General features: G+C 38.0%; 1 protein-coding gene across 1 annotated transcript in view; it reads right to left on the bottom strand.

Annotated features, from left to right (window-relative positions):
• The window catches only part of LOC148949834 (RAS guanyl-releasing protein 2-A-like), a 290,916-nt gene that overhangs the window by 78,293 nt on the left and 185,386 nt on the right, over positions 1-27,237 (bottom strand). Inside the window, exon 8 of the mRNA XM_089091320.1 lies at positions 9,792-10,006. Within this exon, the coding sequence (XP_088947446.1) occupies positions 9,792-10,006 (215 nt within the window). The remainder of the gene's footprint in view (positions 1-9,791; positions 10,007-27,237) is intronic.

Raw genomic sequence — 27,237 nt, 5'->3', positions numbered from 1 at the left:
ACTGATTAATTTAGTTTCATACCTCCTCTAGTTGACCTGAAATGGAAAACCTGATACCATTCGCAAAAAAATCTGTTTACTTTCATTGATAGCTTGGATACTCTTACGCTATTTTAATTTGGTTAAATTTTAAGAGCAAAAATGGGAGGGTTAGCGTGGGAGGGAGGGAATGGAAGGGAGATTAGTTGCCCTCAAATCACTTTCGACTATTAAAAAGGGCATCAGCCCTTTCTATTTTCAATCGAATGAGCCCTTTTCGAAGTTCCCACGACAGCTCCTTTGAAACGAAGTGCCATGGTCTAAACAACAACAACAACAAAAAATAATATATTATACCCACTTCAATTTTTACAATAAAAATGTCAAGCCTTCCAATCACGTTCGACTATTAAAAAGGGCACTAGGCCTTTTAATTTCACATCGAATGAGCCCTTCTGGAAACGACAACGCTCTCTATAAACAACTTATATGCCCCCAGGGCATAAATTGCAACCCTTACCCTAAGGTCTTTTAGGGTGGTTGTCATCCTCTAAGACCGAATTTCCAGAACTTTCAACCACGTTAAACAACATGGCTATTTCAAAATTTTGATTGGATGTGATTGGGAAAATGGTGGGCGTGAGAGGGGTGTTAGTCGCCTTCCAATCACTTTTGACTATTAAAAAGGGCACAGGCCACTTTCGTCTCCAATTGAATGAGTGCTTTCCGAAGTTTCCACGACAACTTCTTCGATACGAAGTGCCCTGCTGTAAAGGAAAAAATTAATAAATAATACATTGTGCCAACATCGTTCTTATATGCCCCCACGGCATAACTTAACACCCTTGTCCTGAGGGTTGTGGGGGAGTGTCCTCCTCTTTACTTAAGCAGCGCGATCGTGCTGCCTATGATTTATACAACAACTTTCTATATAAATCTTATATGCCCCCAGGGCATAACTTACAACCCTTGCAATGAGGTTTCTGAGGGGATTACAAACCTTAAATACCTAATTTTTCGAGATTTCAACTAAGTTGAACAAAATGTATATCTCAAAAGTTTGATCGGATGTGTTTTGGAAAATGGGGGGCGTGAGAGGGGCTTTAGTTGCTATCCAATCACTTTCAACTACAAAAAATGCACCAGCCCTTTCAATTTCCAATCGAATGAGCCCTTTTGAAGTTTCTACGACAATGCTTTCAATAAAAACCTTGTAGGCCCAAGGGCATAACTTACAAGCATTGCTCTGAGGGCTGTGGAGGGAGAGGTTGTAAGCCTTAAGGATCTTTTTTCCAAAAAATCAAACTACGTTGAATAAAATGGCTATCTAAAAATTTTGATTGGATGTTGTTTAGGAAAAGGTGGGCTTAGGAGGGGGGTTAGTTGCCCTCAAATCACTTTCGCCTATTAAAAAGGGTACCATCTCTTTGAATTTCAAATCGAATGAGCCCTTTTTCAAGTTTCTACGACAAATATTTCAATAAAAACCTTATATGTCCCCAGGGCACAACGTATAAACCTTGCCCTGAGGGTTTTGGTGGAGTATCCTCTTCAAAAACAAAACTTTCTATCTGGTTATCAGCTACGCTGAACAAAATGGTTATCTCAAAATTTTTATTGGATGTGTTTGGGGGAATCATGGGCGTGGGGGGGCTAGTTACCCTCCAATCAAATTCGACTATTAAAAAGGGTACTAGCCCTTCGAATTTGCAATTGAATGAGCCTGTTTTGAAGTTTCTACAACGCCTTCTGTAAAAAACTTAGATGCCCCCAGGGCATAACTTTAAACCCTTGCCCTGAGAGTTGTGGGGGAGTGTCCTCCTTAAAAACATATTTTCTATCTGGAAATCAACTACGCTAAACAAATGACCATCTCAATATTTTAATTGTATGTGTTTGGGGGAATGATGGGCTTGGGGTGGGGGGTCTAGTTTCCCTCCAATCACTTTCAACTATTGAAAAGGGCACTAGAACTCTTCATTTTCAATCGAATGAGCTCTTGTTAAATTTTCTACGGCGACCCCTTCGATATAAAGTGCCCAGCTCACAGGTAAAAAAATACTAATAGTACATTGTGCCAACATCGTTCTTATATACCCCCAGAGCATAGCTTAAAACCTTTGCCCTGAGGGTGTCCACCTCAAAAACATATTTTCTATCTGAAAATTAACTACGCTGAACAAAATGGCTATCTCAAAATTTTGATTGGATGTGTTTGGGGGAATGATGGGCGTTGGGGGGGGGGGGCTTAGTTGCCCTCCAATCACTTTCGACTATTAAAAAGGGCACTAAGCCTTTCAATTTCTATCGAATGAGCCCTTTTGGAAACGACAACGTTTTCTATAAACACCTTATATTGTCCAAGGGCACAAATTACAACCCTTACCCTAAGGCCTGTAAGGGTGGTTGTCATCCTCTAAGACCAAATTTCCAGAACTTTCAACTACGTTAAACATTATGGCTATCTCAGAATTTTGATTGGATGTGATTGGGAAAATGGTGAGCGTTACAGAGATGTTAGTCACCTTCCAATCACTTTCGACTATTGAAAAGGGCACAAGCCATTCCAATTTCCAATTGAATGAGCGCTTTTCGAATTTTCTACGACAGCTTTTTTAATACGAAGAGACCTGCTCAAAAGGAAAAAAATAATAAATAATATATTGTGCCAACATCGTTCTTATGTGCCGCCAGAGCATAGCTTAAATCCCTTTCCCCGACGGATGTTGGTGAACTTCCACTTCTTTACTTAGTCAGCGCGATCGCGCTGCCTATGATGTATGCAACAACTTTCTATATAAACCTTATATGTCCTCAGGGTATAACTTATAACCTTTGCATTGAGGCCTCAGAGAGGGTTATCTTCCTAAAAGACCTAAATTCCAGAACGTTCAACTACGTTGAACAAAATGGATATATCAAAATTTTGATTGGATGTGTTTTGGAAAATGGTGGGCGTGAGAGGGGTGTTAGTTGCTATCCAATCACTTTCAACTATTAAAAAAGAAACTAACCCTTTCAATTTCCAATTGAATGAGCCCTTTTGAAGTTTCTACGACAACGCTTTCAATAAAAACTATATTTGTCCCAGGGCATAACTTACAGCCCTTGCCCTGAGGGCTGTGGGGGGGGGGGGTTTGTCATCCTTAAGACCAAATTTCCAAAACTTTCAACTACGTTGAATAAAATAGCTATCTAAAAATTTTGATTGGATGTGTTTGGGGAAAAGGTGGGCGTGAGAGGAGGGTTAGTTACCCTCAAATCCCTTTCGACTATTAAAAAGGGTACTAACCCTTTGAAGTTTAAATCGAATGAGCCCTTTTTCAAGTTTCTATGACAAATATTTCAATAAAAACCTTATATGCCCCTAGGGCATAACTTATAATCCTTGCCCTAAGGGTTGTGCCCTCCTAAAAAATGCATTTTCTATCTGGAGATCAGCTACGCTGAACAAAATGGCTATCTCAAAATTTTTATTGGATGTGATTGGGGTAGCCCTCCAATCACTTTCGACTATTAAAAAAGGCACTAGCCCTTTGAATTTCCAATCGAATAAGCTTTTTTTGAATTTTCTACGACAACGCCTTCTATAAAAACCTTATATGTCCCCAGGGCATAAATTAAAACCCTTGCCCTGAGGGCTGTGGGGGAGTGTTCTCCTCAAAACATATTTTCTATCTGGAAATCAACTACACTGAATAAAATGGCTATCTCGAAATTTTGATTGGATTTGTTTGGGGAAATGATGGGCGTGGGGGGGCTATATGCCCTCCAATCACTTTCGATTTTGAAAAAAGGCACTAGCCCTTTGAATTTCAAATCGAATGAGCCTTTTTTGAAGTTTCTATGACAACGCCTTCTATAAAAACATTATATGCTCCCAGAGCATAACTTAAAACCCTTTCCCCGAGGGTTGTGGGGGAGTTTCCTCCTCTTTACTTAGTCCCCGTTTATTGTCTCGTTCTCGAGTGTCCCCGTTCTTTTTTAGGCAGCGAGATCGTGGTGTCTATGATTTATACAACACCTTTCTATATAAACCTATATGCCCCCAGGGCATAACTTACAACCCTTGCACTGAGGGCTCTGAGGGGGTTATCATCCTAAAAGACATAATTTCAAAAATTTTAATTGGAAGTGTTTGGGGGAATGATGGGCTTGGGGGGGCTAGTTGCCCTCCAATCACTTTCGACTATTAAAAAGGGCACTAGAACTCTTAATTTTTAATCGAATGATCCCCTTTTGAAGTTTCTACGACGACATATGAAGTGCCCAGCTCTAAAGGAAAAAAAATAATAAATATTTCATTGTGCCAACATCGTTCTTATATGCCCCCAGGGCATAAGTTACAACTCTTGCCTTGAGGGCTATGGAGGGAGGGGTTGTCATCCTTAAAGACCTAATTTCCAAAACTTTCAATTACGTTGAATAAAATGGCTATCTAAAAATTTTGATTGGATGTTCTTGGGGGAAAGGTGGGCATAGGAGGGGGGAGGGGGGGGGGTTAGTTGCCCTCGAATCACATTCGACTATTAAAAAAGGTACTATCCCTTTGAATTTCAAATCGAATGCGCCCTTTTTCAAGTTTCTACGACAAATATTTCAATAAGAACCTTTTATCTCCCCAGGGCACAACGTATAAACCTTGCCCTGAGGGTTTTGGTGGAGTATCCTCTTCAAAAACATATTTTCTATCTGGTAATCAACTACGCTGAACAAAATGCCTATCTCAAAATTTTTATTGGATGTGTTTGGGGGAATCATAGGCGTGGGGGGGGCTAGTTACCCTCCAATCAATTTCAACTATTAAAAAGGGTACTAGCCCTTCGAATTTCCAATTGACTGAGCCTGTTTTGAAGTTTCTACGATAACGCCTTCTATAAAAACCTTATATGCCCCCCGGGCATAACTTGAAACCCTTGCCTTGAGAGTTTTGGGGGAGTGTCCTCCTCAAAAACATATTTTCTATCTGGAAATCAGCTACGCTAAACAAAATGACTATCTCAAAATTTTAATTGGATGTGATTGGGGGAATGATGGTCATGGGGGGGATGAGTTGCCCTCCAATTACTTTCAACTATTCAAAATGCACTAGAACTCTCAATTTCCAATCGAATGATCCCCTTTTGAAGTTTCTACGACGACCCCTTCCATATGAAGTGCCCAGTTCTAAAGGAAAAAATTAATAAATCGTACATTGTGCCAACATCGTTCTTGTATGCCCTCAGGGCATAACTTAAAACCCTTGCGCCGAGGGTTGTGGGGGAGTGTCCACCTCAAAAACATATTTTCTATCTGGAAATCATCTACGCTGATCAAAATGGCTATCTCAAAATTTTGATTGGATGTGTTTGGTGGAATGATGGGCGTTGGGGGGGGGGGGGGGGTAGTTGCCCTCCAATCACTTTAGACTATTAAAAAGTGTCCTCTTCTAAAATTTATTTTCTATCTGGAATTCAACTACGCTGAACAAAATGTCTCTCTCTAAATTTTGATTGGATGTTATTGGGGGAATGTTGGGCTTTGGGAGGGTAGTTGCCCTCCAATCGCTTTAGACTATTAAAAAAGGCACTAGCCCTTTGAATTTCCAATCGAATAAGCTTTTTTTGAATTTTCTACGACAACACCTTCTTTAAAAACCTCATGTGTTTGGGAAAATGATGGGCGTGGGGGTGGCTAGTTACCCTTCAATCACTTTCGACTTTTAAAAAAGGCACTAGCCCTTTGAATTTCCAATCGAATGAGCCTTTTTTGAAGTTTCTATGACAACACCTTCTATAAAAACCTTATATGTCCCCAGGGTCTAACTGAAAACCATTTCCCCGAGGGTTGTGGGGGAGTTTCCTCCTCTTTACTTAGTCCCCGTTTATTGTCTCGTTTTCGAGTGTCTCCGTTCTTTTTTAGGCAGCGCGATCGTGCTGTCTATGATTTATACAACAACTTTCTATATAAACCTTATAAGCCCCCAGGCCATGACTTACAACCCTTGCACTGAGGGCTTTGATGGGGTTATCATCCTAAAAGACATAATCTCAAAAAGTTTAATTGGATGTGTTTAGGGGAATGATGGGCTTGGGGGGGGGATAGTTGCCCTCCAATCACTTTCGAATATTAAAAAGGGCACTAGAACTCTTAATTTTTAATCGAATGAGCCCCTTTTGAAGTTTCTACGACGACATATGAAGTGCCCAGCTCTAAAGGAAAAAAAAAATATTTCATTGTGCCAACATCGTTCTTATATGCCCCCAGGGCATAAGTTAGGCAGCGCGATCGTGCTGTCTATGATTTATACAACAACTTTCTATATAAACCTTATAAGCCCCCAGGCCATGACTTACAACCCTTGCACTGAGGGCTCTGAGGGGGTTATCATCCTAAAAGACATAATCTCAAAAATTTTAATTGGATGTGTTTGGGGGACTGAGGGGCTTGGGGGGGGCTAATTGCCCTCCAATCACTTTCGACTATTAAAAAGGGCACTAGAACTCTTAATTTTTAATCGAATGAGCCCCTTTTGAAGTTTCTACGACGACATATGAAGTGCCCAGCTCTAAAGGAAAAAAAAAAATTTCATTGTGCCAACATCGTTCTTATATGCCCCCAGGGCATAAGTTACAACCCTTGCCCCGAGGGCTGTGGAGGGAGGGGTTGTCATCCTTAAAGACCTAATTTCCAAAACTTTCAACTAAGTTGAATAAAATGGATATCTAAAAATTTTGATTTGATGTTTTTGGGAGAAAGGTGGGAGTAGGAGGGGGGGTTAGTTGCCCTCAAATCACTTTCGACTATTAAAAAGGGTACTATCCCTTTGAATTTCAAATCGAATGAGCCCTTTTTCAAGTTTCTACGACAAATATTTTATTAAAAACTTTATATCTCCCCAGGGAACAACGTTTAAACATTGCCCTGAGGGTTTTAGTGGAGTATCCTCTTCAAAAACATATTTTCTATCTGATAATCAACTACGCTGATTAAAATGGCTATCTCAAAATTTTTATTGGATGTGTTTGGGGGAATCATGGGCGTGGGGGGCTAGTATCCCTCCAATCAATTTCGACTATTAAAAAGGGTACTAGCCCTTCGAATTTCCAATGGACTGAGCCTGTTTTGAAGTTTTTACGACAACGCCTTCTATAAAAACCTTATATGCCCCCAGGGCATTACTTGAAACCCTTGCCCTGAGAGTTGTGGGGGAGTGTCCTCCTCAAAAACATATTTTCTATCTGGAAATGAACTACGCTAAACAAAATGACCATCTAAAAATTTTAATTGGATGTGTTTGGGGGATTGATGGGTTTGGGAGTGGTGGGGGGGCTAGTTTCCCTCCAATCACTTTCAACTATTAAAAAGGGCACTAGAACTCTCAATTTCCAATCGAATGAGCCCCTTTTAAAGTTTCTACGACGACCCCTTCCATATGAAGTGCCCAGCTCTAAAGGAAAAAAAAATAATAAATAGTACATTGTGCCAACATCGTTCTTATATGTCCCTAGGGCATAACTTAATACCCTTGCCCCGAGGGTTTTGGGGGAGTGTCCACCTCAAAAACATATTTTCTATCTGGAAATCATCTACGCTGATCAAAATGGTTATCTCAAAATTTTGATTGGATGTGTTTGGGGGAATGATGGGCGTGGGGGGGTGGGGGGCGGGGGGGGGGGGGTTGGTTGCCCTCCAATCAATTTCGACTATTAAAAAGGGCACTAGAACTCTCAATTTCCAATCGAATGAGCCCCTTTTGAAGTTTCTAGGACGACCCCTTCCATAGGAAGTGCCAAGCTCTAAAGGAAAAAAATAATAAATAGTACATTGTGCCAACATCGTTCTTATATGTCCCTAGGGCATAACTTAAAAGCCTTGCCCTGAGGGCTGTGGGGGAGTGTCCTCCTCAAATTTTCTATCTGGAAATCAACTACGCTGAATTAAATGGCTATCTCAAAATTTTGATTGGATTTGTTTGGGGAAATGATGGGCGTGGGGGGGGGGCTAGTTGCCCTCCAATCACTTTCGACTTTTAAAAAAGGCACTAGCCCTTTGAATTTCAAATCGAATGAGCCTTTTTTGAAGTTTCTACGACAATGCCTTCTATAAAAACCTTATATGCCCCCAGGGCATAACTTAAAACCCTTCCCCTGAGGGTTGTAGGGGATTGTCCTCCTCAAAAACATATTTTCTATCTGGAAATCAACTACACTGAACAATATGGCTATCTCAAAATTTTGAATGGATGTGTTTGGGGGAATAAAGGGCGTGGGGGGTGGGGGGGTGGCCCTAGTTGCCCTCCAATCACTTTCGACTATTAAAAAGGGTACTAGCCCTTCGAATTTCCAATTGAATGAAACTTTTTTTTAAGTTTTCTACGACAACACCTTCTATAAAAACCTTATATGTCCCCAGGGCACAACTTGAAACCCTTTCCCTGAGGGTCGTGCGGGAGTGTCCACCTCAAAAACATATTTTCTCTCTGGAAATCAATTACGCTGATCAAAATTGCTATCTCAAAGTTTTGATTAGATGTGTTTTGGGGAATGAAGGGCGTTGGGGGGGGGAGGCTAGTTGCCCTCCAATCACTTTCGACTATTAAAAATTACACTAGAACTCTCAGTTTCCAATCGAATGAGCCCCTTTTGAAGTTTCTACGACGACATTGAAGTGCCCAGCTCTAAAGGAAAAAAATAATAAATATTTCATTGTGCCAACATCGTTCTTATATGCCCCCAGGGCATAAGTTAAAGCCCTTGCTCTGAGGGTTATGGGGGAGTGTCCACCTCAAAAACATATTTTCTATCTTGAAACCAACTACGCTGAGCAAAACAGTCATCTCAAAATTTTGATTGGATGTGTTTGGGGAAATGATGGGCGTGGGGGGCTTCAATCACATTTGACTATTAAAAAGGGTACTAGCCCTTCAAATTTCCGATCGAATGAACCTGTTTTGAAGTTTCTACGACAATACCTTCTATAAAAACCTTATATGCCCCCAGGGCTTAACTTAAAACCCTTGCCCTGAGGGTTGTGGGGGAGTTTCTTCCTCAAAAACATATTTTCTATCTGGAAATCAACTACATTGAACAAAATGGCTATCTCAAAATTTTTATTGGATGTGTTTGGAGGAATCATGGGCGTGGGGGGGGGGGTAGTTGCCCGCTAATCACTTTCGTCTATTAAAAAGAGGACTAGAACTCACAATTTCCAGGCGAATGAGCCTCTTTTGAAATGTATACTACGATCCCTTCCATTTGAAGTGCCCTGCTCTAAATGAAAAAAGTAATACATAGTACATTGTGCCAACATCGTTCGTATATTCCCTAAGGGCATAACTTAAAACCCTTGCCCCGAGTGTTGTGGGGGAGTGTCCTCCTCAAAAACTTACTATCTATCAGGAAATCAACTACGCTGAACAAAATAGCTATCTCAAAATTTTGATTGGATGTATTTGGGGGAAAGATGGGCGCGGGGGGGCTAGTTGCCCTCCAATCGCTTTCGACTATTAAAGAGGGCCCTAGCCACTCCAATTTCTAATCAAATGAGCCCTTTTCGAAGTTTCTACGACAACTCCCTCGATACGAAGTGCCCGGCTGAAGGTAAAAAAAACATTGTGCCCACATCGTTTTTTACTTTTGCAGCGCTAGCGCGCTGCCTATGATAGAAACCATGATTACTTTACAACTTTATTCTTAATTAAACTTCCTTTTACTTACAATATTGGGTATTTTTCAAGGGTATTTCTACAAGACCTTCCACAAAGTCTATTTCAAAATAGAAACCATGATTACTTTACAATTTTATTCTTAATTAAAAGTCTTTTTACTTACAATATTGGGATTTTAAATCCTTTGTATTCATGGATCGCCCTCCTGTAGTTAGCGAAGTTTGAGTTGGATGACAACAATTCGGCAAATTCAGCCAGATCTCTTTGTGCCTCAACCGGGATGCAAGCTGCCGTCCTTGTGAGACGTGCCAAGGAACTATGACTTAACCCTCCAACGACAGCCATCAAGGAGTTGTAATTACGGAGTTCTAGGAGTTTCTGAAATAAATTAATTCATTTATTTAGTAAAGCTGTCATAAGTTATTAGGATTCCAATCAGACAGCTTTCGGGACCATTTTGTAAAGTGACTAGAGACGACTGAAGAGCAAATAAAGCACTTTGTTGCCCACAAAAGTTCTGAAATTATGTTGATGAGCAAAAACCGACCATCCGACTAATATTTTATGTTTACACACCTCAATTCTAAAATAAAAAAACAGTTTACTGGAATACTGGTAGGCCGTTACGGCCCATCCACGCTGAAATTTCATAACATCGACGTTTAGGTAGTACTAATATGAGCCAATCAAATTTTTTACAGTAATATTTTCCGATTGGCTGAAAAATTGTATGAAAAATTCCGATTGGCTTAAATTCACTCAGGGAAATTTTCGGTACTAGTAAATATTTTATTGTGACTGGGCGTTTACTTTATATAGCTGACTTTAGTATGTACTACAATTACACTGATTTTCAATTCTTGAAATTTACAGCATTTTGAACAGTTTCGATGTAGATGGTTTTTCAAATGATAAATCATTTTACTTAAGAAATTTTGGAGCCTTTTATTTTCAAAATTAATTTGTTCTATACACAGAACTATTGGCTTCTGGTTAGAGCAAGCTTTATTGAAACATCTAGTAAAAAAGGGATCTAATTTGATTTAAACTAAATTTTCAATTAAAAAAAAACAATTCAACAAATAATCACCCATTTCCATTGCATCAACATTTTCCAAACACTCTCTTCTAGTAATTTAAATTATATTCGACTATTCATGATCTCCAATGCTGATGATGACAATGATTATTCTGAATTTTACACACGGAGTGCTTCCATTATTTAAACATTTTATTAGATTGAGAAGTTTTGCAAAGAAAATTCCTATGAAAACAAATGGGAGAGAATTCAAATTTTTCAATTACTTTCATAGCTATAATATAAATACACTCCTTAATGTGCGTTTTGACCTTCATTGCAAATATTCTGATCACTACCCTCCCAAACGCACCTATTCACCACCCCTAATGATGTCGTAATGATGTCGTATATTTTGATTAAGTATTTTATTTTTCTATTGGGCAATAATTTTTCCGATCTTAATCTGGAAATAATCAATTATTTTCTAACCCCCCATCATGTCACAACCTCGAATATAGAGAAACACTAATCAACTATTCCCCTCTCCATGCCTGAAAGCTTCAATTTGATTTTCTTAATCTTTCGGAAGTTATCGCATATAGCACCATTTTGACAACCATGGATGCACACAGTGCATTTTGATTTATTTCAGTTTGCCACTCATTGTGATCTGACAATTTTTACTGAATATCCTTAGTCGTTCCTGAGATATCAGAGTTATGCCCTTTGGACAAGATCGGATGCATATAGTGGGTTTCGCTTCTTTTTTTACATCCCCAAAACATACCCTGAAATTCATATACAATACCCTGAGTTTTTTCCTGAGATTTTTTCAGACTCCCTATTTACCATTTGGATAACCATAGTTTAGATGAATTTAGTTTTACATATCCCCAAAAGTTGAATTGAACTACAACAGTCTCGTAAGGTGTTGAAAAATACTGACCACATATTTTATTTTTAGTGACCAAAAACAGAAGGAAATAATTGAGTAGTATATCCCCAAACATGACCAAAGCTTCATTACGGACATATCATCTATATAACCTTCGAATAATTGGTAATTGGAATAAATGACCAAATTTTTAATTATTTCTGCTGATGTCATCAATAACTTCCGCCCCATAACACATAACACATACAAAGGTGCATTGGGATCAAAGAAATTATATTTGATGTGGCTGGTTTCCAAAAATATGTTTAGGAAATAACAACTGAATTCTATTTATTTTTTTAATATGTGTAATATTTTATTCAAGTATGGATATACAAAGAAAGTAAAATGAGAGGGGACCATTTACCATATATACTGAAAATAGACGAGCTCTTAGAAATGATCATATCTTCTGACGTAGAGAAATTTACTAATCTGTACTGTGTTGTATATAGACATACAAAATTATGTACTAACCATATAAGGAATACGTGCTGAAACTAACCGCACACTTAAAAATGAGTTTTAAAGTAACATGGTGGTGCAACGGATCTCAGCTTGGTAATACAGTTTGAAGTCACCAGTAGCAATACAATACAGGGCCGGCAAAAGCACCTTAGTTGTCAAGAAACATGGCTAGTCCAATACATGCATGCATAAACACAAATATGATTTCTAAATTCACATCAATTTATTCTAATGTCACTTTAAAAATGACTTAAACTGATGTACAATATAGGCTACTAATCTTAAATGCTGATGTGTCGATGTACGGATGTACTGTATGCTGGTAAGATTTTATACTGTCATATACATATGTACTAATGAAATACGCAGATACATGCTGACATTTTAGAGTGATTAATTAAAAAAAACTTTTTCCACAAAACAAGTTTTTCAAAGCAAAGTAAAGAACTCCATTAAACGAAAAATTAGCAAAAATAAAACAAATAATCTACCAAGTGTGAAACTACCACAAATCAGCATCTATAAATAAATGAAACCCAAAACAAACAGAAATTAATATAAATAAGCCAGTTAAACTCAAAACAAGCAGAAATTAACATAAGTTGGGCGCAAAACCCCTATGCCTTCCCAAGGCCAGAACAAAATTTGCACTTTACTGAAAAAAATACAAATGTTTTTACTTTTATAACTTTAATAAATCAAATAATTTTAAAATTTTGATTACTAAATATCAGTATATGTATATTAAACTGACAATGCACATTCATCTGTAGTTTTTTCAGTAAAGTGTTAATTTTGTTCTGGCCTTGGGAAGGCATAGAGGTTTTGAGCCCTATTTATGTTAATTTCTGCTCGTTTTGAGTTTTGCTCAGTTATTTATTGTAATTTCTATTAGTTTTGGGTTTCATTTATTTATCGATGCTGATTTGTGGTAGTTTCACGCTTTGTTGATTGTTTGATTTTATTTTTGCTTATTTTTTGTTTAATGGAGGTCTTTACTTTTATTTGCAAAACTTATTTTGTGGAAAAAGTTTTTTTTAATTAATTTCTGTTCGTTTTATATTGACATAGTCTTTTCAGGGAAAAAGAAAATAATACTCTAAATCTTTTCGTTTTTTAAGACTTAACGCTTTGGCCTGCTATTTGTATGCTGGAGAAAAATTTTCAGCAATTTTTAACAACATACACCTTTTTAAAAATCTGGACACAAATAGCACTGTTTAATTCAGTTTCATACCTCCTCTAGTTGACCTGAAATGGAAAACTTGATAACATTCGTAAAAAAACGTGTTTACTTTCTTTGATAGCTTGGGTACACTTACGCTATTTTGATTTGGTTAAATTTTAAGAGCAGAAGTAGCCCCAAAAGTTTGAACATAATACCCTCATTCGTTCTTGGGATACTGCTGAGATGCCTTATTGGGAATTAGCATTATCACAGTGCATTTTGATTTAATCTTAAGGCAACATTTAGTTTTTAAACATAATGGGCAAATGGGAGGGTTGGCGTGGGAGGGGGATTAGTTGCCCTCCAATCACTTTCGACTATTAAAAAGGGCATCAGCCCTTTCTATTTTCAATCGAATGAGCTCTTTTCGAAGTTCCTACGACAACTCCTTCGATACGCAGTGCCCTGGTCTAAACAACAACAACAAAAAAATAATACATTATACCAACATCGATCTTTACTATAAAAATATCAAGCCTTCCAATCACTTTCGACTATTAAAAAGGGCACTAGGCCTTTCGATTTCCAATCGAATGAGACCTTTTGGAAACGACAACGATTTCTATAAACACCTTATATGCCCCCCGGGCATAAATTACAACCCTTTCCCTAAGGTCTGTTAGGGTGGTTGTTATCCTCTAAGACCAAATTTCCAGAATTTTCAACTACTTTAAACAAAATGGCTATCTCAAAATTTTCATTGGATGTGTTTGGGGACATGGTGGGCGTGAGAGGGGCGGTAGTCGCTCTCCAAACACTTTCAACTATTAAAAATGGCCCTAAGCCCTTTCAATTTCCAATCAAATGAGCCCTTTTAAAGTTTCTACGACAAAACTTTCAATAGAAATCTTATATGCCCCCAGGGCATAAGTTACAACCCTTGCCCTGAGTGCTGGGGGGATGTCATTCTCAAAGACCTAATTTCCAGAATTTTCCACTACGTTGAACAAAATGGCTATCTGAAAATTTTGATTGGATGTGTTTGAAGAAATGGTGGGCGTGAGAGGGGGGTTAGTTACCCTCCAATCACTTTCGACTATTACAAAGGTCACAAGCCCTCTCAATTTCCAATTGAATGAGCCCCTTTTGAAGTTTTACGACAACTCTATCTATAAAAACCTTATATGCCCCAAGGGCAGAACGTACAACCTTGCCCTTGGGGCTCTGAGGGGTTTGTCATCCTTAAAAACATAATTTCCGGAATTTTCAACTACATTTAACAAAATGGCTATCTCTAGACTTTGATTAAATATTTTTTGGGAAATGGTAGGCGTAAGAGGGGGGTTAATTACTCTCCACTCACTTTTGACTATTAAAAATGGCAATTTCAATATCCAATCAAATGAGCTCTTTTGGAAATTTCTATAACAACTTTCTATATTAACTTTATATGCCCTCCGGGCATAACTTAAAACCCTTACACTGAGGGTTCTGAGGGGGTTATCATCCTAAAAGACCTAATTTCAAGAACTTTCAACTACGTTGAACAAAATAGACATCTCAAAATTTTGATTGGATGTGTTTGGCAAAATGGTGGGCGTGAGATGGGCGTTAGTCGCTCTCCAATCACTTTCAACTATTAAAAAGGCTCTATACCTTTCAATTTCCAATTGAATGAGCCTTTTTGAAGTTTCTACGCTTTCAATAAAAACCATATATGCACCCAGGGCATAACTTAGAACCTTTGACCTGAGGGCTGTGGCGGGAGGAGGGCTTGTCATTCTTAAGGACCTAATTTACAGAACTTTCAAATACGTTGAATAAAATATCTATCTAAAATATTGATTGGATGTGTTTGGGGAAAAGATGGGCGTGAGAGGGGGGTTAGTTGCCCTCAAATCACTTTCGACCATTAAAAAGGGCACAGGTTCTTTGAATTTCCAATCGAATGAGCCCTTTTTCAAGTTTCTACGACAAAGATTTCAATAAAAACCTTATAAGTCCCCGAGGCATAACTTATAATCCTTGCCTTGAAGATTGTGGGGGGAGTGGCCTGCTCACAGGTATAATTTCCTGAACTTTGAACTGCAAGGGACAAAACGGCTATCTCAAAATATTTATTGGATGTGTTTGGGGAAATTGGTCGGCGTGGAAGGGGTGTTAGTTGCTTTCCAATCACTTTCGACAATTAAAAAGAGCACTAGCCATTTCAATTTCCAATCGAATGAGCCCTTTTTGACGATTCTACGACCACGCCTTATATAAAAACCTTATAAGTCCCCTTGACATAATTTACAACCCTTGCCCTAAGGGCTGCGGGGGGGTTGTCATCCTCAAAGACCTATTTTCCAGAACTTAAAACTATGTTGAATAAAATGGCTATCTCAAAGTTTTGATTATATGTGTTTGGGGAAAACGTGGACGTGAGAGGCGGGTTAGTTGCCCTCTAATCACTTCCGACTATTAAAAAGGGCACTATCCCTTTGAATTTCTAATCGAATAAGCCTTTTCTGAAGTTTTTACGACAATACCTTCTATAAAAAAAACCTTATATTCTCTCAGGGCATAACTTACAACCCTTGTCCTAAGGGCTGTGGGGGCTAAGGACTGTGGGGGCTCCTCCTCAAAAACATAATTTCCATCTGGAAATCAACTACGCTGAACAAAATAACTATCTCAAAATTTTGAATGGATGTGTTTCGACATATGGTGGGCGTGGAAGGGGTGTTAGCCTCCCAATCACTTTCAACTCTTAAAAATGGCAAAGGCGATTCTAATTTCTAATTTAACGAGCCCTTTTCAATTTTTCTACGACAACTTCTTTGATACGAAGTCCCCTGCTCTAAAGGACAAAATTAATAAATAATAAATATTGCCAATATCGTTCTTATATTCCCCCAGTGCATAACTGAAAACCCTTGCCCTGAGGGTTGTGCGGGAGTCTCCTCCTCTTTACTTAATCCCCGTTTCTTGTCTTGTTCTCGAGTGTCCCCGTTGTTTACTTAGGCAGCGCGATCACGCTGCCCATGATTTATACAACAACTTTCTATATAAACCTTATATGCCCCCAGGGCATAACTTACAAACCTTGCGCTGAGGATTCTGAGGGGGTTATGATCCTAAAAGATCTAATTTCCAGAACGTTCAACTACGTTGAACAAAATGGATATCTCGAAATTTTGATTGGATGTGTTTTGGAAAATGGTGGGTGTGAGAGGGGCGTTAGTCACTATCCAATCACTTTCAACTATTAAAAAATGTACTAACTTTCAATTTCCAATTGAATGAGCCCTTTTGAAGTTTCTACGACAACGCTTTCAATAAAACTTTATATGCCCTAAGGGCGTAACATACAACCCTTGCACTGAGGGCTCTGAGGGGGTTATCATCCTAAAAGACCTAATTTCCAGAACTTTCAACTATGTTGAACAAAATGCATATCTTAAATTTTGATTGGATGTGTTTGGGAAAATGAAGGGTGTGAGAGGGTCGTTAATCTCTACCAAATCACTTTTAACTATTAAAAAGGCGATATCTCTTTCAGTTTCCAACCGAAAGAGGCCATGATAAGTTTATATGACAACGCTTTCAATAAAAACCTTTTATTCCCCCAGGGTCTAAATTAAAAACCTTGTCCCAAGGTCTGTGGGGGTAGGGGTTTTCGTCCTTGAAGACCTAATTTCCAAAACTTTCAACTACGTTGAATAAAATGGCTATCTAAAAATTTGGATTGGATGTGTTTGGGGGAATGATGGACATGGGGGGGGGGCTAGTTGCCCTCCAATCACTTTCGACTATTAAAAAGGATATTAGTCCTTTGAATTTCCAATCGAATGAGCTTTTTTTAAGTTTTTACGACAACACCTTCTATAAAAACTTTATATGCCCCCGGGGCATAACTTAAAACCCTTACACTGAGGGTTGTGGGGGAGTTTCCTCCTCAAAAATACTTTCTCTCTGAAAATCAACTACGCTGAACTAAATGATTATCTCAAAATTTTGATTGGATGTGTTTGGAGGAAGGATAGGCGAGGGGGGGGGGCTATTTTCCCTCCAATCAATTTCGACTATTAAAAAGAGCACTAGCCCTTTGAATTTCTAATAGAATGAGCCTGTTTTGAAGTTTCTACAACAACTCCTTCTATAAAAACCTTAAATGCCCCCAGGGCATAACTTAAAACCCTTGCCCTGAGGGTTATGAGGGAGTGTCCTCCTCAAAAACATATTTTCTGTCTGGAAATCAACTACGCTGAACAAAATGGCTATCTAAAAATTTTGATTGGATGTGTTTGGGGGAAAGAGGGGCGGGGGGGGCCTAGTTGCCCTCTAATCACTTTCGACTATTAAAAAGAGGCAATAGAACTCTCGATCTCCAATAAAATGAGCCCATTTGAAGTTTCTTCGACAACCCCTTCCATATGAAATGCCTTGCTCTAAAGAAAAAAATAATAAATGATAAATTGTGCACACATCGTTCTTATATGCCCTCAGGGCGTAACTTAAAACCCTTGCCTTGAGAGTTATGGGGGAGTGTCCTCCTCAAAACATATTTTCTATCTGGAAATCAACTACGCTGATCAAAATGGGTATCTCAAAATTTTAATTGGATGTGTTGGGGGGAATGATGGGCTTGGGGGGGGGGGGGGGCTAGTTGCCCTCCAATCACTTTTGACTATCAAAGAGGGCACTAGAACTCTCGATTTGCAATCGAATGAACCCCTTTTGAAGTTTCTAGGACGACCCATTTCATTTGAATTGCCTGTTCTAAACGAAAAAAATAATAAATAATACATTGTGCCAAAATCGTTCTTATATACACTCAGGGCATAACTTAAAACCCTTGCCCTGAGGGTTGTGGGGGAGAGTCCTCCTCAAAAACATATTTTCTATCTGGAAATCAACCACGCTGAACAAAATGGCTATCTCAAAATTTTGACTGGATGTGTTTCGAGAAATGGTGGGAGAGGAAGGGGTGTTAGTCACCTTCCAATCAAGTAAAAATAGTAGTAGTAACATTAGTAGCCCTAAAATTTTTACCTTAATACTCTTAGGGGTTGCTGGGATGTTTCTGACATACCCTTTTGATAACCCACATATTCATTGGGAATTTTGACTTAGCCAAACATACCTTTCAAAATACCCTGAAAGTTTCAACTTAATACTTTAAGCCATTCCTGAGATATCTTTAATACACACTTTTGACAACCTGTATGCACATTCTGCGTTTCGATATATTTCAACACAACCCTCATTATTCCCTGGAACTTTACCTTAAGACCCTTGACCTTAGAGATAACAGTAATCGTAGTAGCGAAGGGCGTAGTAGTATTGATAGAAGTATTATTTTTAGTATTAGCAGTGGTAGTAGTATACATATATTGTCTTTTTGGTTAGTTCACCCCCCTCCAACATGCCCTAATAGTTTCTACTTAATATTCTACGCCGTTTTAAAAACTTACTCACACACCCTGTTGATAACCTACCAGCAATTAGCGTGATTTGATCTAGTTTAACATCCCGTAAACATTCGCTAAATTCCACCTTATACCCTCAGTCATCAAAATCCCCTCAAGATTCTCTGAAAAATAGTATTAGTAGTAGTGTTAGTAATAGTAGTAATATCAGTATTACTAGCAGCAGTAGTAACATACATTTAGTGGCTTTTATTCATTTTAACATCCCATTAAACATGGCCAGGAAAGTTTTAACTTAATACCCAAATTCATTCTAGTGATATCATGTTACGTCTTTTCGACAACCTGCATGCACGTAGTGTGTTTTGATGCAATTCAACACCCCCCTCGATAATCCCTAAAAGTTTCATCTGAATACACATAACATTAAAAATAGTAATACTAGTAATAGTTGAAGTATAAGTAATAATACTACTACAAGTAGAAGTAGTAGTAGGCCTAGTAGTATGCACGTAGTGCCTTTTCAATAGTTCAACATCCCATCAACATGTCCTGAAAGTTTCAACTAAATACGCTGAGAAGTTGCTGAGACATTACTGGTATGCCCATTAGACAGATTACATACACATAGCATATTTCATTTAATTCCACATTCCCCTTCAAGATTTCCTGAAAATTACACTTTAATACTCATAGTCTCAGAAGAAGTAGTAGTAGAGTAGTAGTAGCAGTAGTAATAGTAGTAATATTAGTAGTAGTTGCAGCAGTAGTAGTAGTAGTAGTGGCAGTATTATTAGTAGTAGTAGTAGTAACAGTAGTAGTAGTAGTAAAGGTAGTAGTAATGCTACTACTACTACTACTTTTAATATTAATAGCGCGTTATATAAATTATAGTTGTTTGATTTGGGCGAGTAGTTTTAGTTGCACTTTTAGAAGAGTCCAAGTTTTGCACAATAAAGCTATAAGGTTGATTGGAAGGTATGATTGCTGTATGGATAGCACTGAATCACTTTTTAGAAAGTTTAAAATTTTAAAGGTTGGTGAAATAAGAGATTATCAAATTGGAGTATTTGTATTTTAGCGTCTGAACGGTCTTGCACCAGATTTTCTTATGAATATTCTTAAGCCTAATTCGTTTTATCACGATTATTCGACTAGGAGTGCGGATAGTCTTGCATCTGAACCACGGAACACAACGAGAGCGAGTCATGTGACCAGACACATGGGCCCGTCAGTTTGGAATTCGTTCCCAGATACCGTTTGTCAAGCTGAAAGTGTCTTACAACTTAAAACCCGTATTAAAATCATTTCTTTTCAGGAATTTGGTAGTGTTAAAGGTTTGAGAGAAGAACTTTTTCTTCTTTTTTTTTTGCGATCATTTTTTTATCATCATACTAATTATTATTCTTGTTATCCCCTTTTTTCAGGGGCTTGCATGATATCGAACCGGTCGCTTTTTCAAGCATCTTTTTGCTTTAGTGCGACTTGTTGTCACATTGAACTGTTTTTGTATTAATAAAATTGTCTGAACCTGAACCTGAAGTAGTAGAAGTAGTAGCGGTAGAATTAGAATTAGTATCAATTCTAGTAGTAGTTGTAGTAGCAGTAGTAGTAGTAGTAATAGTGCCAGTAGAAGCAGCAGTCGTGGTAGTAACAGTAGAAATGGTATAGAAGTAGTACTGGTAGTAGTAGCAGCAGCACTAGTAGTAGACGCAGCAGTAGTAGTAGTAACAGTTTTAATAGTATCGTAGTAGTACTGGTAGTAGTAGCAGTAACAGTAGCAGTGTTAGCAGCAGAAATAGTAATAGCAGAAGGAGTCGTAGAAGTATTTATATTGTACCTAATGGGAGTTCAACATCCAAGTCAAAGTGCACTAAAAATTTCAGCTTAATACTCAATCTGTTCTTGGGATATTAATAATTCACCCTTTTGATGGCCTGCATCCACATATTATATTCTGACTTAGTTCAAAATCCCTCTTCACATTTCCTGGAAGTTTTACCTGAATACTTTTAGCCTCAGAAGAAGTAGTAGCAGCAGTAATAGCAGCTGTAGTAATAGTAGTAGCAGCTGTAGTAGTAGTAGTAACATATAAATGGTGCCCTTTGATTAGTCCAACCTTCTCTTAACATGCCCTGAAGGTTTCAACTTAATGCTCTAGACCAGGGCTTCCTAAACTTTTTTCGTTTACGACCCTATTTATGATTGCAAGCTTCCTGGCGACCCCATATGAATATAATTAAAAGACAAATACATATTTTAGATATTTAATTTATTAGGTAACAAAATATGGTTCTAGGCGTTCCCCCCCCCCCCACAGGGAAAATACTCCCACGGAAAATAGCCCCGCAGAAAATACCGCCCCCCGAAAAATACTCCCCGCGGAAAATAAACCCCCGGCAAATATCACCCCTGGAAAAAATCCCTCCCTGTGGAAAGTAAGGCTTTCCAAATTTGAGAAATATCATCAATCCAGACATGCAAACAAATAGAATCAGACACAAAAACAGAGACATACATGCACTTTAGACATTCAAACAAACAAAGACAAATTCTTTGACTTGCAAACATTCACCCAGACATTCAAACTAATAGAATCAAAGATACAAACAGAGTAGCACAGACACTTTAGACATTCAAACCAAGAAAGACAAATTCTTGGACATGCAAACATAAGCCCAAACATCCAAACAAATATAATCAGACACGCAAACAGAGAAAGGCAGACGCTTTAGACATTCAAACCAACAAAGACAAATTCTTGGACATGCAAACACCAACCCAGACATGCAAACAAATAGAATCAGACAAACAAACAGAGAAAGACAGACAGTTTAGACATTTAAACCAACAAAGACAAATACTTGGACTTGCAAACACCAACCCAGACATGCAAACAAATAGAATCAGACACACAAACAGAGAAAGACAGACACTTTAGACATTCAAGCCAACAAAGACAAATTCTTGGACTTGCAAACACCAACCCTGACATGCAAACAAATAGAATCAGACAAACAAACAGAGAAAGACAGACACTTTAGACATTCAAACCAACAAAGACAAATTCTTGAACTTGCTAACACCAACCCAGACACTCAAACAAATAGAATCAGACACACAAACAGAGAAATACAGACACTTCAGACATTCAAACCAACAAAGACAAGTACTTGGACTTGTAAAACATCAACCCAGACATGCAAACAAATAGATTCAAACACACAAACAGAGAAAGACTGACACTTTAGACATTCAAACCAACAAAGACAAATTCTTGGACTTGCTAACACCAACCCAGACACTCAAACAAAGGGAATCAGACACACAAACAGAGAAAGAAAGACACTTCAGACATTCAAACCAACAAAGACAAGTACTTGGACTTGCAAACACCAACCCAGACATGCAAACAAATAGAATCAAACACACAAACAGAGAAAGACAGACACTTTAGACATTCAAACCAACAAAGACAAATTATTGGACTTGCAAACACCAGCCCAGACATGCAAACAAATAGAATCAGACACACAAACAGAGAAAGACAGACACTTTAAACATTCAAACCAACAAAGACAAATACTTAGACTTGCAAACACCAACCCAGACATGAAAACAAATAGAATCAGACACATAAACAGATAAAGACAGACACTTTAGACATTCGAACCAACAAAGACAAATTCTTGGACTTGCAAACACCAACCCAGACATGTAAACAAATAGAATCAGACACACAAACTAAGAAAGACAGACACTTTAGACATTCAAATCAACAAAGACAAATACTTGGACTTGCAAACACCAACCTAGACATATAAACAAATAGAATCAGACACACAAACAGAGAAAGACAGACACTTTAGACATTCAAACCAACAAAGACAAATACTTGGACTTGCAAACACCATCCCAGACATGTAAACAAATAGAATCAGACATACAAACCGAGAAAGACAGACACTTTAGACATTCAAATCAACAAAGACAAATACTTGGACTTGTAAACACCAACCCAGATATGTAAACAAATAGAATCAGACACACAAACAGAGAAAGATATGCACTTTAGACATTCAAACCAACAAAGACAAATACTTGGACTTGCAAACATCAACCCAGACAGGCAAAGAAACTGAATCAGACACGCAAACAAAGAAACACAGACACTTTAGACATTCAAATCAACAAAGACAAATACTTGGACTTGCAAACACCAACCCAGACATGCCAACAAATAGAATCAGACTCACAAACAGAGAAAGACAGACACTTTAGACATTCAAACCCACAAAGACAAATTCTTGGACATGCAAACACCAACCCAGACATGCAAACAAATAGAATCAGACACAAACAGAGAAAGACATGCACTTTAGACATTCAAACCAACAAAGACAAATACTTGGACTTGCAAACACCAACCCAGACATGCAAACAAATAGAATCAGACACACAAATAGAGAAATTCATGCACTTTAGACATTCAAATCAACAAAGACAAATACTTGGACTTGCAAACACCAACCCAAACATGCAAACAAATAGAATCAGACACACAAACAGAGAAAGACATGCACTTTAGACATTCAAACCAACAAAGACAAATACTTGGACTTGCAAACTCCAACCCAGACATGCAAACAAATAGAATCAGACACAAAAACAAGGAAAGACAGGCACTTTAGACATTCAAACCAACAAAGACAAATTCTTTGACTTGCAAACACCAACCCAGACATGATAAAAAATAGAATCAGACATACAAAGAGAGAAAGAAATACACTTTAGACATTCAAACCAACAAAGACAAATACTTGGACTAGCAAACACAAACCCAAACATACAAACAAATAGAATCAGACACACAAACAAAGAAAGACATTCACTTTAAACATTCAAACCAAAAAATACAAATACTTTGACTTGAAAACACAAACCCAGACATGCAAAAAAATAGAATCAGACAAAAAAACAAAGAAAGACTGTCAATTTATACATTCAAACCAACAAATACAAATTATTGGACTTGCAAACACCAACCTAGACATACAAACAAATAGAATCAGACACACAAACACAGAAAGACATGCACTTTAGACATTCAAACCAACAAAGAAAAATACTTGGAATTGCAAACACCAACCCAGACATGCAAAGAAATAGAATCAGACACACAAACAGAGAAAGACATGCACTTTAGACATTCAAACCAACAAAGACAAATACTTAGACTTGCACACACCAACCCAGACATGCAAACAAATAGAATCAGACATACAAACATAGAAAGACATGCACTTTAGATATTCAAACCAACAAAGACAAATACTAGGACTTGCAAACACCAACCCAGACATGCAAACAAATAGAATCAGACACACAAACAAAGAAAGACAGACACTTTAGACATACCAACAAAGACAAATTCTTGAACTTGTAATCATCAACCCAGACATGCAAACAAATCGAATCAGACATACAAACAGAGAATGACAGGCACTTTTGACATTCAAACCAACAAAGACAAATTCTTGGACTTGCAAACACCAAACCAGACATGCAAACAAATAGAATCAGACACACAAACAGAGAAAGACAGACACTTTAGACATTCAAACCAACAAAGACAAATTCTTGGACTTGCAAACACAAAACCGGACATGCAAACAAATAGAATCAGACACGCAAACAGAGGAAGACATGCACTTTAGACATTCAAACGAACAAAGACAAATACTTGTACTTGCAAACAGCAACCCAGACAAGCAAGCAAATAGAATCAGACACACAAACAGAGAAAGACAGACACTTTAGACATTCAAACCAACAAAGACAAATTCTTGGACTTGCAAACAAATAGAATCAGACACACAAACCGAGAAAGACATGCACTTTAGACATTCAGACCAACAAAGACAAATTCTTGAACTTGTAAACACCAGCCAAGACATGCAAACAAATAGAATCAAACACTCAAACAGAGAAAGATAGACACTTTAGACATTCAAACCAACAAAGACAAATTCTTGGATTTGCAAACACCAACCCAGACATGCAAACAAATAGATTCAGACAAACAAACCGAGAAAGACAGAAACTTTAGACATACAAACCAACAAAGACAAATTCTTTAACTTGCAAACACCAACCCAGACATGCAAACAAATAGATTCAGACATACAAACAGAGAATGACAGGCACTTTAGACATTCAAACCAACAAAGACAAATTCTTGGACTTGCAAACACCAACCCAGACATGCAAACAAATAGATTCAGACATGCTAACAGAGAGACAGGCACTTTAGACATAATAACAAACCATGACAAATTCTTGAACTTGGAAACACCAACCCAGACATACAAACAAATTGATTCAAAATAGTATTAAAAAAAAGTGTGGGGCCCGGGGGGCCTTTGGGGGCTCGCGGGGCATTTTGGGCCCGAGGGGGCCTGCGGAGGCCCGGGGCATTTGGGGGTCCGGGGGCGTTTGGGGGGCTCGGGGGCATTTGGGAGGCCGAGGGCCTTTGGGGGCTCCGGTGGCATTCTGGGCTCAGGGGGCCCATTGGGGTCCTCACAACAGTGTTCAAATGGAACTTGTGTATTATAACGACCACGGAGTTTCGCCCTAATCATCTTCTAAAATCATCTTCTAAAATGTCTCAACGGTTTCGCCTAAATAATCCCCTAAAATGTCTTAAACTGTTTCGCCCAAATAATCCCTAAACGTAATTTCTGCGTGTTCCTTTTGTTTTGGCATCCCTACGCTGTAACATTTGAAATTCCTATGAAAGCCTTTCCCGCGTTAATCTTTTCATCTCTAAGGTGTTCCTAGCTACACTATTATGGCTTCGATAGAATATTAATTTATCCCTCAGACCTAAAGATCAAAGAAGCCATATTTAAAAATAGAATATCAATTTATCTCTGCCACTAAAGATCAGAGAAGCTTTATTTAAAAATAGAATTTCTATCTCTTTAGAGTCCCATATAATTCCCGTAAACAAGTGATGTCATTTCTAATTCCCCTTTCGTAGATCAATAATTCCCCTCGATTATGCAAATCAATTTCTCGGAAATTCTCTCCCCTCGATTATGCAAATCAAGCTTTCAGAAATTTAGTTCCCCTCTTGTGGATCAATACATTGTCTATATGGTTAGGCACATGCGCACTCAATTGTAGGTGGCATTAGTGGTGTGGGTCAGGGCTGGTACCCCCTTCTCTACTCATATCTGGTAGATGTTTTTGGTTGCAAATTAGAGGAAGCAATTAGAGAATTTAGTCTGAAACGGCCACCAGGAATATACAAACAGGTATACATTGACGGATTGTATAGAATGTGGCGAAAAGTTAGAAGTAAAATGGTCAAATTATCTCCAAACACTTCGTGGAATTTAGAAAAAAGTAAAAGTCAGAGACGAAGCAAAAGGAGAAAACTAGCGAATTAGGCAGAAACAACAATGATTAACAAGAGAAGAAAAATAAAGTTACTAAGAGAAGACAGTTAAAAGTTGAAATACTGAAGTTATATCGGATAAAAAACAGGTTTTTAGGAAATAATAAAAAATATTTTAATATATGAACAGTGAAATTGATAACGGTACTTGTATGACAAACACCCTACCGCTCAAGTTGTTCATTCATTGACGCATTATAGAACCTTTTTTTCGTTAGTTTCTTTCAGCAAAGCGTGAGACAGGACAAAGAGAAGTGATAGAATAGATTGAAAATATAAAGTTTAGGCAATATATTTGCAGATTACGGGCAATGTTGGTAAAAGTATTTGGACAGTGTGAAGTTAGAAAACAATAAATACTACATAATTTGCAAAATAATTGTACCTAACACCAATAGCGGATCCAGGATTTTTGTTCGGGGGGGGGGGGTTACTAATTTTCGACTCGGTTTTCGACTAATTTTACTAATTTTTACTAAGGTTTTACTAATTTTCGAATAATTTTCGACTCGGTCAAAAATTTCGGGGGGGGGGGGTTAAAAACGGGGAACCCCCCCCCCCCTGGATACGGCCATGCCTAACACATTAGGCATGCAGACCCACTATACTTTATCCCTGCCACCCCCAAATGTGCAAATATATGGCCCGAATTTGTTTCTGAAGTATTATATTTTTATCTTATTTCGATATATTTCATTAGGATGGAGCGTCAGAAAAACACATTAGAAGAGCATTAGGTAGGGCGTATAACATACAAGTACCTTAATAACTTTTAGACAGACTAGTTTCCTGGAATTTTCAAAATTCAATTAGAAAATTCATTTAAATACTGTGAAACAAGAAAGCCGTCATATATAAACAAATCTATTAGAAGCCTTCGTACACACGCTAGATCAATCTAAGCTCGCCTTGTTCATCAACAAAAGGCTTATAAGCGAAACAGTGAAAACTGAATTCAATTCAGATAATATCATAAAGAAACAGGAAATGAGTAGATATCTTTGGTCCCCACAGTTACTCGAAGCGGCTTTGTACATTGTGCTATGACAAGAAATTATTCAGCACTGCAATAAATTATTTTGCGGAAATAAAAGACTTGAGATTAGGAAAGCAACTGAATAATAATAACAAAAAACTGAACA

This window comes from Artemia sp. Qi Xiang Cuo, chromosome 7, assembly GCF_049724085.1.
Source record: "Artemia sp. Qi Xiang Cuo chromosome 7, ASM4972408v1, whole genome shotgun sequence".
Taxonomy (NCBI): domain Eukaryota; kingdom Metazoa; phylum Arthropoda; class Branchiopoda; order Anostraca; family Artemiidae; genus Artemia; species Artemia sp. Qi Xiang Cuo.
Note: the sequence above shows the minus strand (reverse complement) of the source record. Positions and strands in the feature narration are given on the sequence as shown.